The sequence below is a fragment of the Epinephelus lanceolatus genome, chromosome 7, assembly GCF_041903045.1.
Source record: "Epinephelus lanceolatus isolate andai-2023 chromosome 7, ASM4190304v1, whole genome shotgun sequence".
Classification (NCBI taxonomy): domain Eukaryota; kingdom Metazoa; phylum Chordata; class Actinopteri; order Perciformes; family Serranidae; genus Epinephelus; species Epinephelus lanceolatus.
The window spans coordinates 29,778,726-29,793,775 of NC_135740.1; the positions used below are offsets into that span (position 1 = coordinate 29,778,726).

Here is a 15,050-nt window from a genome sequence, read left to right on the forward strand (position 1 = left end):
AGGCAACAAGCAGAAGAGATTTCTTTGGGCCAAGAAACACAAGGAATGGACATTAGACCAGTGGAAATCTGTGCTTTGGTCTGATGAGTCCAAATTTGAGATCTTTGGTTCCAACCGCCGTGTCTTTGTGAGACGCAGAAAAGGTGAACGGATGGATTCCACATGCCTGGTTCCCACTGTGAAGCATGGAGGAGGAGGTGTGATGGTGTGGGGGTATTTTGCTGGTGACACTGTTGGGGATTTATTCAAAATTGAAGGCACACTGAACCAGCATGGCTACCACAGCATCCTGCAGCGACATGCCATCCCATCCGGTTTGCGTTTAGTTGGACGATCATTTATTTTTCAACAGGACAATGACCCCAAACACACCTCCAGGCTGTGTAAGGGCTATTTGACCAAGAAGGAGAGTGATGGAGTGCTGCGGCAGATGACCTGGCCTCCACAGTCACCGGACCTGAACCCAATCGAGATGGTTTGGGGTGAGCTGGACCGCAGAGTGAAGGCAAAGGGGCCAACAAGTGCTAAACACCTCTGGGAACTCCTTCAAGACTGTTGGAAAACCATTTCAGGTGACTACCTCTTGAAGCTCATGGAGAGAATGCCAAGAGTGTGCAAAGCAGTAATCAGAGCAAAGGGTGGCTATTTTGAAGAAACTAGAATATAAAACATGTTTTCAGTTATTTCACCTTTTTTTGTTAAGTACATAACTCCACATGTGTTCATTCATAGTTTTGATGCCTTCAGTGAGAATCTACAATGTAAATAGTCATGAAAATAAAGAAAACGCATTGAATGAGAAGGTGTGTCCAAACTTTTGGCCTGTACTGTATATATATATTCATCCACATTAAAATATAGCATGATTACAAACAGTTTTACTTGTATGCCACTACTTGCTAATGATAGCTAACAACATGTTTATGCTTTGCAGGTTTGAATCTTGAGCGATATGCACATTATTTTGTGCACCATACATTTGTGACGGTTTTAGTGTACAGCTTGAGCTTGTTGTGTCTTAAAGCAGTGGTTCCCAACTACTGGGTCACAGTCCAAAAGTGGGTCGCAGGCTCATTCTGAATGGACCACAAGTGACTCATAAATGTGTCAAGTTTGTTAAAAACACTTTATTTTAGGGTACAGTTCCAGCACAGAGCTTTGATTTCAAAGTGCCGTTTTCTGCTGTAGAGAGAGTGACTAACAGACAACTACTCGACAGAGACAGCAAACTAGCTCAACAACATGACCAAACACAAGTATGGTGCTGAACGCATTAAACTGTGGGACCTCTAACTAATGAGTAAGGAGAAATCTGGACCCTGTGGCTGGACCAGTTGGGAACCACTGTCTTAAAGAGTCAAAATATATACATCACATATTTTAATCTGGATAAATAAACCAACAGTATTTTCAAAAGATAACACTGACCCTTTGATAGTGGTTAAAGTCAATCCAGTATTGAATCAGATCTTTAGTGACAGAAGTGTAGGTAACATTTTAGTGTGTATTAAACTGTACACTGTGTCTGTTTACTGTTTACACTACAAAGTGAGTGCTAATGGATATAGTAAACAAAAGAATACACTACATTCATGGATTTGTATAAAAGCTGTGTCTCTGATACACAAAAGATTGAGGTATACTTTTCCTTCAAATATTATAGGTAATCGATGTTGCCAAGTGGCTGACACATATTCAGCAAAGCAATGTAAACGTTTTTTTATATACTTATGTGTACAGCATATGTATAGTTATGGTGATACAATCACTATGAGAAGCCGGCATATCTACTGCAAATGGCATGTTTCATGTACACATTTAACGAGTCACAGCTCCCTCTGGTGGTTACAAATATCCTCAACTGTAAATATAAATATACCAGTATTTACATGTACAAATACACTGACTATATTAAATGTTAATAACAAATCCTAAAATCTGCTTTATCAGTTTTCTAGTTTATTGTCTTAGCTGTTGCCTGTGGTGTAAGACACTGTGTGATCTTTTTGTTTTTTATTCTGTATGTTAAATTACCCGTTTTCCCTCTTTTTTAAGTAACATCACATTATCGTGATGTTCTAATGTTACAGTATGTTGTGACTGAATTTAATACTCCTATTTGCTATGGTTGCTTTTTATTATGGAAAAAAATAAAAGAAACAAAAACCAGGATGACACTTGAAAATCAAATTCACCTACAGATGGTTTTGTTCTGATCTATACAAACCATGACAGACATTCATTTATTTGGCATTCTTTCATATGGATGTCTCTCAGAGAGCTGAGGACTGCTTTAAAGGTCCAGTGTGCAGGATTTAAGGACATCTATTCACCTCAAAATAAGAATCATTGTGTTTTTGTTACCTTAGAATGAGCTGTTTATACTGTATGTATATAAAGAGCGGGTCCTCTTCCACAGTGTCCACCATGTTGTTCTACAGTAGCCCAGAATGGACAATCCAAACTCTGACTCTAGAGACTCTATATAGGGCTATTCACCTTTTCCTGTCGGCCACCTTAGTTCTACACACTTGGCACATGGGAGAAGTTTAAAGTCTACAGCTTCACTACATGATGCCACTAAATCCTACACACTAGACCTGCAACAAACACATTCATCCAAATCACGTACACTGACTCGTTCACATATGGTGGGTCAGAACATAACTAAATTAAATATGCAATAAAGCTGAGGCTGAACTACATGGCACTGAGTTTACATTCATATGTTGGAGAGCTGACAGTGACATTCATCTTCATATGTAAAATCAATAGTACACTGTGGAGCAATTTGTGTCTCTTAGTTGCACTTTGGATTCTGGACAGTAATTCAGAAAAACGAACAAACATTTGCTTTCACAGTCTGTCAGATGAAAAAAAGATGAAAAGTGTTCACGGGGTGTAGTGGACGACCAGAGTGTGGTGGTTATTGTGCCGGCTGCAGAGGGCGGCGCTTCTGTAGCCGCTGGGGGTCTGATGGGGTGAAGAGTTGAGGCTGCTTTGCCTGTGGAAACCAGAGAACTGCATCCTCAGAGTTTTTGGCTCCTCTCCTTGAACAGTTGAGGGTTCCCCGCTGCACTTTATGAAGGCCACAAAGCATCCATAAAACTGTGTGGAGGGACAAAAGACTGAGGTTAGAATTTGGTGATTTTCAGGACAAAAGACTTCGCAATAAAACTGCAAATAGGTTGGTTTTGAGGGGACACTGTGGTAAATGTTTCAACAGCACTGAAAAACAAATAGACATTTCCAAGAATTCCCAATTTCATCTGAACTGCAAAGCACCTAATCAAAGCTCACTGGGTATGAGCAATCAGCAGGAACACACAACATCCGGCACATATACATCTGTAGGGGAAATAGAGCTCTTGTGGCTACAATGATAGAAGTATGCCATCTACATTAGTGTGCTACATGTAGCACATGAGAGGTGCTACTGAAGAGACACTGAGAGTGACAGCAGATTAACTGAGGCCCGACTGCCTTCTCAATGTCACAGAGGCCTGGGTGTCATTGAGTTCTCCTCTTCACCTGCTTTATATTCAGATAAGACTGAGCAGTCCTGTGCACTTCAACTAACAGATCTTACATAACACACTCCAATCTGCTAACAAATACAGCGGAGAAAGTGATTCTGGGTCATTGTTCATCACCACCCTGCCCTCGCCTCTCACCTGGTTGTTGAAGAACATGTAGATGACGGGGTTGACGACAGTGCTGAACTTGGCCAGGATGGAGGGCACCACGCTAGCCATGGGAGTGACCAGTCCCGTGCTTCCGAAGGTGGCCATCAGCGCCATGATGCCGTAGGGCATCCAACACACCATGTAGCAGGACACCATGGACAACACCATCATCAAAATGTGCTGCTCTCTGCGCTGAGCTGCCAGCAGATTGATCCTACCCGCCTGGAGGCATGAAAGAGGAGCAGAGGTTAAAACCACCTTGGCAATATTTTTTTTGGCAGCGTGAGGAGTACCCTACGATAACAGTGAGTAGGTGAGTGGGAAGTTCATTCGTCACACATTCATTCAGTGACAGACTCATTCCCCCAAGGTGCACCACAGTGCCACAAGAAATCATTCCTGCCTGTGGCCTAAACCTGTACAACTCCTCCATCAGAGTGTGAGCCGCTCTGAGTCAGTAGACTGGCATCTGGACGTCCATCCATCCATGTATGACCCAATAATGGTCATGTTGCAGTAACCATAGAAACATTCAAGAAAAAAAAACACCGTGGTCACTGTACTGCATTTTTTTTCTTTTACATCTGTCCTGCTGGTTTCCCCTGATGCACTGTGGTGCTGTGGCTGCAGGTTAAAATTGGCTCATACATCATAAGCCAAGTGGTTAGAGCAGCGTCTCATCTCTGGTAATTGTCACCTCCTCAGTATTGATTTTATTCCCCTGTGGTGGTCGCAGTCTTGTGTAATCACTGTGATGCTCATCACGGCACTTCATGCATAAATGAGTGTCGACGCAGTGAAGGAAGCTCTGTCCTTTCTGTCAAATTACTGCACATCCACACACTCAATTACACTTCACCTTGTGTGCTATTAGGTCACAACCTTTGTTGCTCTGTCTCCTCGACCCCCTATCATGTCATACATATTCTGACAACGTTCAATTAGTGGGTGATTTCTGCATCCCTGAACTTTTGCTGTACTTGGACAATTACCCACAGGAAGAAATCAGAGAAGCAGCACAGCCACATAGAGACTAAAATATAACAGAGAAACAAAAGGAATTATGTGCATATTAAATTGAGTCTTTTATTTGGAATAAAACTGTATATTTCTGTGAGGAAATGTGTCCACTGTCAACTCAGCGAGACACAATTATGGAACAGTGAGTGTGTGTGCTTTACAGACAGCATCATGAATCTAAATGCGGTGCTGTCATGCAGAGTAAAAAAAAAATCCATGCTTGAGCCACACTGATGCTGTCAATATAAATGTCACCTCTCCTTACGATGCGTCACTTTAAGCCACCTTCGAGAAGCCAGCAGAGGCTCCACAGACTGATTGCTCAGTTTCTAATAAAAGCCTGAGGCGGGGCTCAAGGAAAACTGATGCGCAGCTGAGCCCCCATTCACCGACACAGTAATCAAGCCTGCATAGCCCGTCTCTGCTCTGTATGTGTTTTTATAAAAAAAAAAAAACCCTGAGGTGGTTATATAACAGCAGTATCCAATAGTAACAGGTTGCTCCCACAATCTAAAAATATCATCTAGGTGATTCACTGATAGGAGTTGTGGCTGAAAGTGCACGGAAGGGCCCAACACCAATTGGGAACCCTTAATTGTCAATTATTTGTGTGAGTGGCAGGTTTATGTAAGCCCAATCAAGGTTGGGATGAATCACTGTAAGGCAAGAGGTGGTCACTGCCCTTAAGAACCCACCCAATGCACTCTCTGCCGAAGACACTGCCCTCATTCATTCTCCTGCTCGATAAACTGATTGGTAAACACAGAGCTGTGGCTTCTAGGATTATCTGGCCCGATGCTCTTTGAAAATACCTTGAAAACATGTGACTAAGCATCAGTGGGAGTCTGACACCCATCACTCAACCTCTGAGCTATGATCTAATGTCCTAAGAACATCTTGACAGCTCAAGAGCCACAACAGAGCCCACTTTAGCAGAGCTATTAAAGCTTCATAGCAGATGGACACGGTGAAAGGCCGCACATTATGTGGAGAAAATTACAGGTCTATACATGTAATCTGTGTTATATCCTGAACCTCTGTAAATGTTTGTATTCTTTACTGTTTGGGAATTGTTCCGAGTTGTATCCAGCCATACCAGACACGATGACATTATGCCGGTGGGATACTTATCCTTCATAAGAAGAAGGATAAGTGAACCACTGATGACTGAAAAAGGGGAAAGCATGAATTCTAATCAGTGGATTTACTGTGGAAAGGTAGTCACTTCATGACAGACTAACTGGGAACACATTTCCTGACTGTAAGTAAAGATACACCGCTTGCATACGAATGACACAAGTATCTAAATTTAGATCCAAGTCACTTTACCTTTGAGCTTCCATCTGCCACTCTGAGACTTTCTCCTGTGTGCTGTTTTATGCCTTCAATCCGTTGACAGCTGTGGCATTATGTTTTTGGTTTGTTCGTCTATATGTCCATACATCTGTCTGCCCATCCCGTTCTCGTGAACGTGATACCTCAAGAATGCCTTGAAGGAATTCTTTTCAGATTTGGCACCAATGTCCTCTTGGACTCAAGGATGACCCGATTGGGTTTTGGTGGTCAAAGGTCACTGTGACCTGATCCATCTCATTCTCGTGAATGCAATATCTCAAAAACACTTTGAGGGAATTTCTTCAAATTTGGCACAAACATCCACTCGGACACAACAATGAACTGATCAGAATTTTTGATCAAATTGCAAGGGTCACTGTGACCTCATCTGTCTCATTCTTGTAAAAGCAATATCTCAAGAGGGATTCAAGGGCGCTTCCTTAAATTTGGTGCAAACGTCCACTTGGACTCAATAGTGAATTGATTATAATGTGGTGGCTGAAAGTCAAAGGTCACTGTGACCTCATCCATCTCATTCTCGTGAATGCGATATCTCAGTAATACTTTGAGGGAATTTCTTCAAATTTGGCACAAACGTCCATTTGGACACAACGATGAACTGATTAGAATTTTTTTGATCAAAGGTCAAGGTTACTGTGACGATGCATCTGTCTTATTCTCATGAACACAATATCTCAAGAAGGCCTTAAGGGAGTTTCCGTAAATTTGGCGCAAATATCCACTTGGACTCAGTAATAAACTGAGAAGAATTTAGTGGTCGAAAGTCAAAGGTCAAAGGTCACTGTGACCTCACACAACATGTTTTTGGCCATTATTTAATAATTCATGTGCTAATTATGACAAATTTTCACACAAACATCTGATAGGATAAAATGATGAAATGATAACATTTTATATCCAAAAGGTCAAAGGTCATCTTCACTGTGACATCATAATTTTCTGCAAAAACACTTCTCTAGCCATTATGTCATAACTCACCTTAAAACTGTGCTGATTGTATCGATATTCTGTGGTGTTTTTACAGACATGAGTGTAAACTGTGAGTGCAACTTGACTGGTTCATGGAGGCATAAAACTGTGAGGTGAATATTCTGTTTTTTTTTAAACGTTCTCCCATTTCATGTTGTGTTGTGCTACTTGGTTGGTAGCAATATTTTTTTCCATAAGAAACTGACTTAACGCTGTATTTGTCAGTGGCTAGAAGGTTCCTGGTTCGAACCCCAGGGTTGGATGAGTTTGCATGTTTTCCCCATGTCAGCGTTGGTGTTCTCCAGGGTCTCTAGCTTCCTCCCACAGTCCAAAGACACGCAGGTTAACTAGTGACTCTAAATTGTCCGTAGGTGTGAATGTGAGTGTGAATGGTTGTCTGTCTCTATGTGTCAGCCCTGTGATAGTCTGGTGACCTGTCCAGGGTGTACCCTGCCTCTCACCCAGTGTCAGCTGGGATAGGCTCCAGCCCCCGCCTGGGATCCCCAACAGGATAAGTGGTTACAGAAAATCAATGAATGAATGTATTTTTCAGGAAACTTAGATGTAGATTTGCTCTTGATTGAGATTATCATATAAATATTTTACTTCACAGAATAACTGTATTGATTATCTGGTGACAGTTTTCATCCAGAGCCCCCAACATAATGTTTAAAGGTATTTTCTCTTCAGAAGAAGAAGGATTAGTGAACCACTGATGACTAAAAAGGGGGAAAGCATGAATTCTAATGAGTGGTATTACTGTGGAAAGGTTGTCACTTCATGACAGACATAAGAGGAAACACATTTCCTGACTGTAGGTAAAGATACACCGTTTGCATACGAATGACACAGGTATCTAAATTTAGATTGACGTCACTTTAACACTGAGCTGCCATCTGCCACTCAGAGACCTTCTCCTGTGTGCTGCTTTATAGAAAGGTGTTCCTATGTACACATCAATGAGACATAATATACTTATAAAATGAATACACTGACACAAAAACCCACAGAAGCAGCAGCTCTCTGCCTAAAATTTGCATTACATGTTTTTTCTTTTTTTATACATGTTTTGTGTTTCATGTGCTCCAAATGACCCTGTTTTCGTGAGTCTTTGTGTCCCATACAAAACCCACAGTGCAAAGAACATGTCCATGATATGGAAGATCAAAATAATTTTCCTATTTAGGACTGTAACAGTTTGAGTCTGAACTCACCCTCCTGATCGCCACCAGGATTCGGCCATAAGAGTAGACCATGAGCAGAAGGGGCAGCAGCAGGCAGAAGATGAAGAGACACAACACGTATGAGATGCTGGTGGGTGAACGGAGGTGCCACTGGACGGAGCACGTGGTACCGGGTCCCTCGGGCCCGTAGCTGCTCCATCCCAGGAAGGGCGGCAAGGTCCAGAGGAGAGAGTAGAGCCAGGAGCCACCGACGCAGAGCCAGGCCTTCCTGAAGTCTGAGATGTCGACCTGGGAGGATTGCAGCACGGTGGTGTAGCGCTCATAGGAGAGGACAGACAAGGACACCAGGGACACAATCCCTTCATGATCGAGATAGGAGACATAAAGGTAGATCACAAGTCAACAGATTGCAGTACTTACAGTGAGGAACTGTAATCTGTGAAGGTCTAACCTCGATTTTAAGGTTCTTTAATTTGTTTTTAAAACCATACATAGGCTCAGTAGTACATTGTTGAACTTCTCTGCCCCTACTCCAACTCCTGACCTCTTAGATCCTCAGAGCAATGTCTGGTGTCTGGTGGGTGAGGGAGATCATGCCTTTGCAGTAGCTGCTCCAAAGCTCTGGAGTCAAATGCTCCCCTCCATTGACACTATAAGACAAATCTTAAAATGTACATGTTGTCATTGGCCTTTGTTTGTTTTTAATGGTTTTAATATTTTAGCATTTTTATTTTAGCAATGCTATATATTTGTGTGTCATTCTTTTATTTTGTGCAGCACTTTGGTCAGCTGCGGTTGTTTTTAAATGTATTATATACGAATATGCTTGATTTGATTTGATTCATATTTATTGGAATAAAATGGAAACTAATTAGCTTAGAAATCACTACAGTTGTTAATAAAACATGCAAAAGTAAAAGCATATTTTGTCAAAATCTTTATGTGAAATGTTCAACAGACTTTGTCATGTAATTTCTGATGTAAAGGTGCTAATGTGCTTTTTGTTATATCTTTACAACAGGGGAAAATTCCTTACTCAATTCTATATCAGGATCACGGTACGATCTAGATCCAATCTTTACTGTGTATGTGAGCGTGGTACCATATATATATTATACCATATAATGTAAGCATGTCTTAGCATCCAGTGTATATTTAAATCATGTTTTATTTGTTAATGATTTAGCATTTTGTTCCCCAATGTTTGGTCCACTTATTACCTATTAATTGTCTTTATCTCATGCATCCTAACCCTTGGCAGAGGAAGTTTATAAGAGCAGTGGTTCCCAACTGATGGGTCATGGGTCCATTCTAAATGGGCCGCAAGTGACTCACGAATGTTTATTTTGAAGTAAAGTGAATTTCTGGCACAAGCTTTTATTTTGATGTCCCGTTTGATGCTATAGAGTGAGTGAGTAATGGATAGTTATTTAACAGAGACAGCAAAGTAGCTGGACAACATGACCAAATACAAGCATGACGTTGATATTAAACCTTGTGGATCTTAAACTAATAACTAAAGAAATTTAGACCCTGTGGCTGGACCAGTTGGAAACCACTGTTTAAGAGTATGTTTATCTGTAAAGCCAAAGACACATTTCTGTGTAAGTGGACAATACAGATTTCTATTCTGTTCTGTTCTCTGTAGTTATTGGTGTACCAACTGACAGGACCTTCCTGAAGACCAGCTCTGTGGCTGAATGCAGTTCCCCTGAATGTGGGAATGGTTTGTGTCTTCTATTATTTACCAACAGGAAACTTGAAGGCCAGGAGACATTCAAGGAAACATCCCACACAATCCCATGATGTTCCAGAGTTTTCATTTATTTTGCTTTTCAGCCAGCGTGGTTCAATGGCTGTCCCAAGGCCATAGCCATGGACATGAATATGCCAGGGGGAGTGGGGGTCACTCACTCTCAGAAAAAAAAATCAATATATTGTATATTATAATATATTCTTAATCATAAGCAGGACAAAGCTTCTACTACATAAATTAGAAATGCAACGCAACATAGATTGGCACTTAACTCACTGGCTATCTGAATAATGTAATGCAATTAAAACCTTAATGTTGGTTTTATACGCCATGAGCTGTGTTCTGCCACTTGGACAAAGCATGCGCAGAGCTGCTGTACACTGTAATACCTGAACCACTTGTAACTGTGGTGGCAGAAGTGAACACATGAGGAGTGAATCAATCAAGCTGTCTTTTGTGTTATTTAATTAAGTGACATAACAGAACAATACGAGTCAATCCATTTCAGCTGGAAGGTCAGAGCTCTGACACCTGGAGTCCTCCGAAGGTCTGACAGAGAAGAACAGATTCAGTCACATCATATAATAAAACTTATAAAGAGCAGGAGGCCCCCAGTTTACAGATAACTGTCTTGGGAACAGCTACAAAGCAAGTTTGTCACACACAAATGAAACTCCAAGGACACAGTTCACTGTACAATTAAGCCTTACATAAAGGAGAAGAAGCAGGATATTACACGTCTATATATATGGAAATTACAGATTTTGTCCCTACAGTAATTATAATGGCAAGTTGTTAAGTTAATTTAGTTTAAAGCTTTTATCTGTCAGTCCACATCTTTGGTCCAGACTTTAATACATCAGCCACCCAGAGACTTTTTCCTGTGTGCTGCTTTATAGAAACAGCATTGTGTGTTCCTATTTACACATGAATGAGACATAATATATAATAAACACGCTAACACAAAAACCCACAGAAGCAGCAGGTCTTTGCCTAAAACTTACATTAAATGTGTTTTCTTTTTAATATGTTCCAAATGACCCTGTTTTCATGAGTATTTGGGTCTCAAACAAAACCCACAGTGGCTCAGTCCACCCCTTTGGTCCAGACTGAAATATCTCAGCAAGCATTTGATGGATTGCCATGAATTATTTGAGAGACATTATTGGTTCCTGCACACAGAATCCTGATGACTTTGGTGACCCCTGACTTCCTGTTGCGCCACCACAAGGTGTAAATATGTGGTTTGAGAGAAATGATTGAACAACTAATGGATTGTTTGCCATGATATTTAGTACAAATAGTCATGTTTCCCTCAGGATGAGTTGTAATAACTTTTATGATTCTCTGACTTTTCATATAGCGCCATCATCAGGTTACAGTTTCACTTTGGAGCCATTCCCACCAGTCCATCATATAACTTTCTATATTGAACACAAGTGCGTGGAAAACAGGACTAAACACACACAAAGTTCTTGACTCACCAAAGAGGGAATTGGCGAACCCGTACCACTTGCAGCCGTACTCTCCAATGAGCCACCTGCCGTGCAGACTCGCAGCGAAACTGAAGGGTGTGCCGAAGACGCACACGAGGATGTCGCTCACACTGATGTTCAACAGGATGACATTGATGGGCGTCCACAGGGAGCGAAACTTTGCGAAGATGAGCAGAGCGAAAAAGTTGTTGAGGATCCCCGCCACTAAGATGAAGCCGAGGCATACCGCCACCACCGTGTGTCCGGTCCGGCTCAGCCCGCCGGGGCTGTGGGACGCCGGGGAGTCTCGCAGGGTGGAGGCGACGGTGCTACTGAGGCTGGAGCCGGAGAGAGAGCTGTCTGTGGTGCTGAAATTGCAACCGTGTATGTGGACGACCATAGCAGAGAGAGAGGAGAACAGAGGGCTGGAGAGAAGCACAGAGTCCTGCAGAGCTCCAGCTGCAGCAGCTGACTGAGGGCCGGTATATGACAGGTATATTAGAGTGTGAGGAGAGTTGAGTGTGCCCTGTGCACTTCTTATACCTGCACACCTATAATGTATGTAAATACCCCCTCCCCTCTTCTGTCTGCCACGCACACACTCACTGTTTGTCTTTCTTTTTCCTTCCTCAGAGTCTCTCCAGTTATTATAATGAGTCCTTTTGATCACAATGGCCTGCAAATATAGTAAATCCCCCAAATGTGTTGCTTTCCAGCAGCAAGGCGTGAATCAAATTCGCAGTTACACCGTCAATTTCTCACCGCAGATGTAGGCCAGATTATGTGATTGTCCAAAAATGAAGTTATAATTTTCCAGTCACACTTGGAAGAATCAGTCAGGGCGTTCCGCTCCAGAAACACAAACTTTGGTTGCATGATTTTGCTGAGCTGTGTGTTTCATATTCTCTGCTGCTGTCTGTGCCAGACTGCAGCTAGTTCATCTGAGCACGAAGAAAGTCACCAACAAAGTTTCACACTTGTTCAGCATTTTCTTTTTTACTTCCACATCCAAAATTACTTCCACAATAACTTCTATATGTTTTTTTTCCTATTTGGATTAACCATTTCCCAAATTGACCATACAGGTATACAGGATATACCCACCTCTTTTTCTGGTTGTTCACAATATACCCACTTATCATACAAAAAGCCATTGAGAAGACTACTCAGTATTCTGGACAACGCCTCTCACCTCCCTGCAGGCCACTCTGGAGTCAGAGCACATTCAGCCACCACAGAACTCCAGGAGATCTTTTCTACTTGTGGCCATCAAACTGTATAACTCCTCCCCGTTCTGTAGGGAGGGGAGCTGAAACAAAGGACACTGACAGCAACATTCACCTACATTAGGTGCACTACACATTTCACACGATGTGCATTACTACTTTTCAATATCTTATGCAGATCTTTCATGGCATCATGTGTTATTCTTCAATATCATGATCACTTATCAATGTAGTGCAATTTCACTTTCTCAGTCATGTCACTTTTTGCTTTTGCTCCTTGAAAACACTTCTGTCTCGTATATTTGTATATTTTTCCATATATTTAATACTCTATTGGTTTCCTGACCCGGGGAACCCACTGGTTTTCTGGCTGCTACTGGTTGTGAATCATTAAAATGGTATTTACTGCACTTTCATGCTTTCCCTCGGGATGAATACAATTGAATCAAACTGAATAAAATATAGGAGGGTATGCCCTATAGAAGTAAAATTAGATTCTATTTCCACAGTACACTTTGTAACCTACCCATCTCCTTAGTAGCACCCCCACCTCATTAACTACAATATGTAGAGAAACATAGATGTGGGATGGGAGCTCAGTTTTTTTCTGGATAAAAGGCACGATAAAGTTTATATTTCTCAGCTAACTGCAATGAGTTATTTTTCATACTCATGGGTTTACGTGTAGTAGAAAAAGAAAGAGAGAGAGAAATAGAATAAAATAAGATAAGATAAGATAAGATAAGATAAGATAAGATAAGATAATAGGAGAAATTTGTCTTGGACATTTGAGAGAACACAGACACACACATGTACAATCAAACTACAATTAAAATACAGCATCACCCCCAGATCCACACACCCCAAGAGTACTGAATGATACCCAAGAGCCAGGAGTTACACAGGTGCCCTGTTACACAGATGCCCTACAAAAGAATATTGCACACACACACACACACACACACACACACACACACACACACACTTCCTCTTGTTTGATAGATAATGGAACTAACGAAAATGTAAATGTGTTCAGCTTACAGTTTGGTAACCTGTACTCTCTGCTTGTAGGCAGCAACTCATACTCCTTATGAAGGATGTGGTTTGGGTCAGTGGTGGTTTTTAGGCCCTGCTTCCTAACTGTCTCCTCAAATATCTCCTGAGGAGGAGAAGATGGAGGAAGTATGCCAATTATTTTTTCTGCCTTTATGATCAGGTTTTGGAGTTGTGGTCTGAATTTGATCATCAGGTCACAACATGGTTTTCGTAACCTAACTGTCAGCTATCCATCCATCCATCCATCCATCCACTTTCAACCACTTAAGCCATCTTAAGCAGGCTAGCAAAGTATTCCAGATGCCCCTCTCCCCAGCAACACTTTCCAGCTCCTCCTGGGCGACTCTGAGGCGTTTCCAGGCCAGATGAGATATGTAATCCCTCCAGCGTGTTCTGGGTCTGCCTCAGGACGTGCCCTGATCAGAAACCTGGTCAGAAAATCTCAATTGTTAGGCTATAATCTCTGCTGGACACTTAAGACAGGAGTGTGTCTGTGAACTGAATAACGTAAGTGATCTAAAATAATTCAAAATCATGAGGAACCACAAAAAACTCACGTTCGTCAAGCATGTATTTGGCTTATTTTCCTTGGTTGCAGACGTCCCTATATAAGAGTGGTTCCCAGCTACTGGGTTGCGGGTTCTCTGTAAATGGACCGCAAGTGATTTGCAAATGTGTCAAGTTTTAAAGCACAGTGAATTTCCAGCACAGAGCTTTTATTTTCAAGTGCCATTTCCTGCTGTAGAGTGAGTAACTAATGGACAGATACTTGACAAAGACAGCAAATCAGCTTGACGCAATGCTCAAATGCAAGTATGACACTGAATATATCTAACTGTGTGGACCTTGAACTAATGACTAAGGAGAACTCTGGACCATGGCTGGACCAGTTGGCAACCACTGCTATCTAACACCCTTTAATGTGGAAGAAGATGACTTGCTAGCATGCTACCTAGCTAACACGGTCTGTCTATTAACTTGTTCACTTGTTTACTAACAAAGACCACACCAATAAGATAAAGATTAAGAATGGTTTATTGCATGAAGGGATGGAAGACTGAGGGTTGAGGGATGAAGGCTGGGATTCTGGGTAGCAGGTGAGCACGATGACGGATGTGTTGGGTTGAAGGCAGGAACGCAGGAGGGATCCCGGGTGTGAGACTGAGGGGGCGAGCTGTCTCATCATGAGCTTGGCTTCAGATAGAGCCCCCATTGGTTCCTGTATGCAGAAAGGAGCAGAGAAAAAGACACAAGAGTCAAGAGGGGATTGGATGGGTGGGATGTGAGAAATGTGTCGAAGAGAAAGAGAACTTCTTCAATAC

At 41.8% G+C, this 15,050-nt stretch overlaps 1 protein-coding gene across 1 annotated transcript; it reads right to left on the reverse strand.

Annotated features, from left to right (window-relative positions):
* Positions 1–832: 832 nt before the first annotated feature.
* On the reverse strand, positions 833–11,933 carry tmtops3a (teleost multiple tissue opsin 3a). The gene is made up of 4 exons (XM_033633696.2): positions 11,456–11,933; positions 8,246–8,574; positions 3,675–3,908; positions 833–3,108 (listed from the first exon to the last, which is right to left on the reverse strand). Exons 1-4 carry the CDS (start codon positions 11,844–11,846, stop codon positions 2,893–2,895), a joined length of 1,170 nt encoding a protein of 389 aa, XP_033489587.1. The 5' UTR covers positions 11,847–11,933; the 3' UTR covers positions 833–2,892.
* Between the last annotated feature and the right edge of the window lie 3,117 nt (positions 11,934–15,050).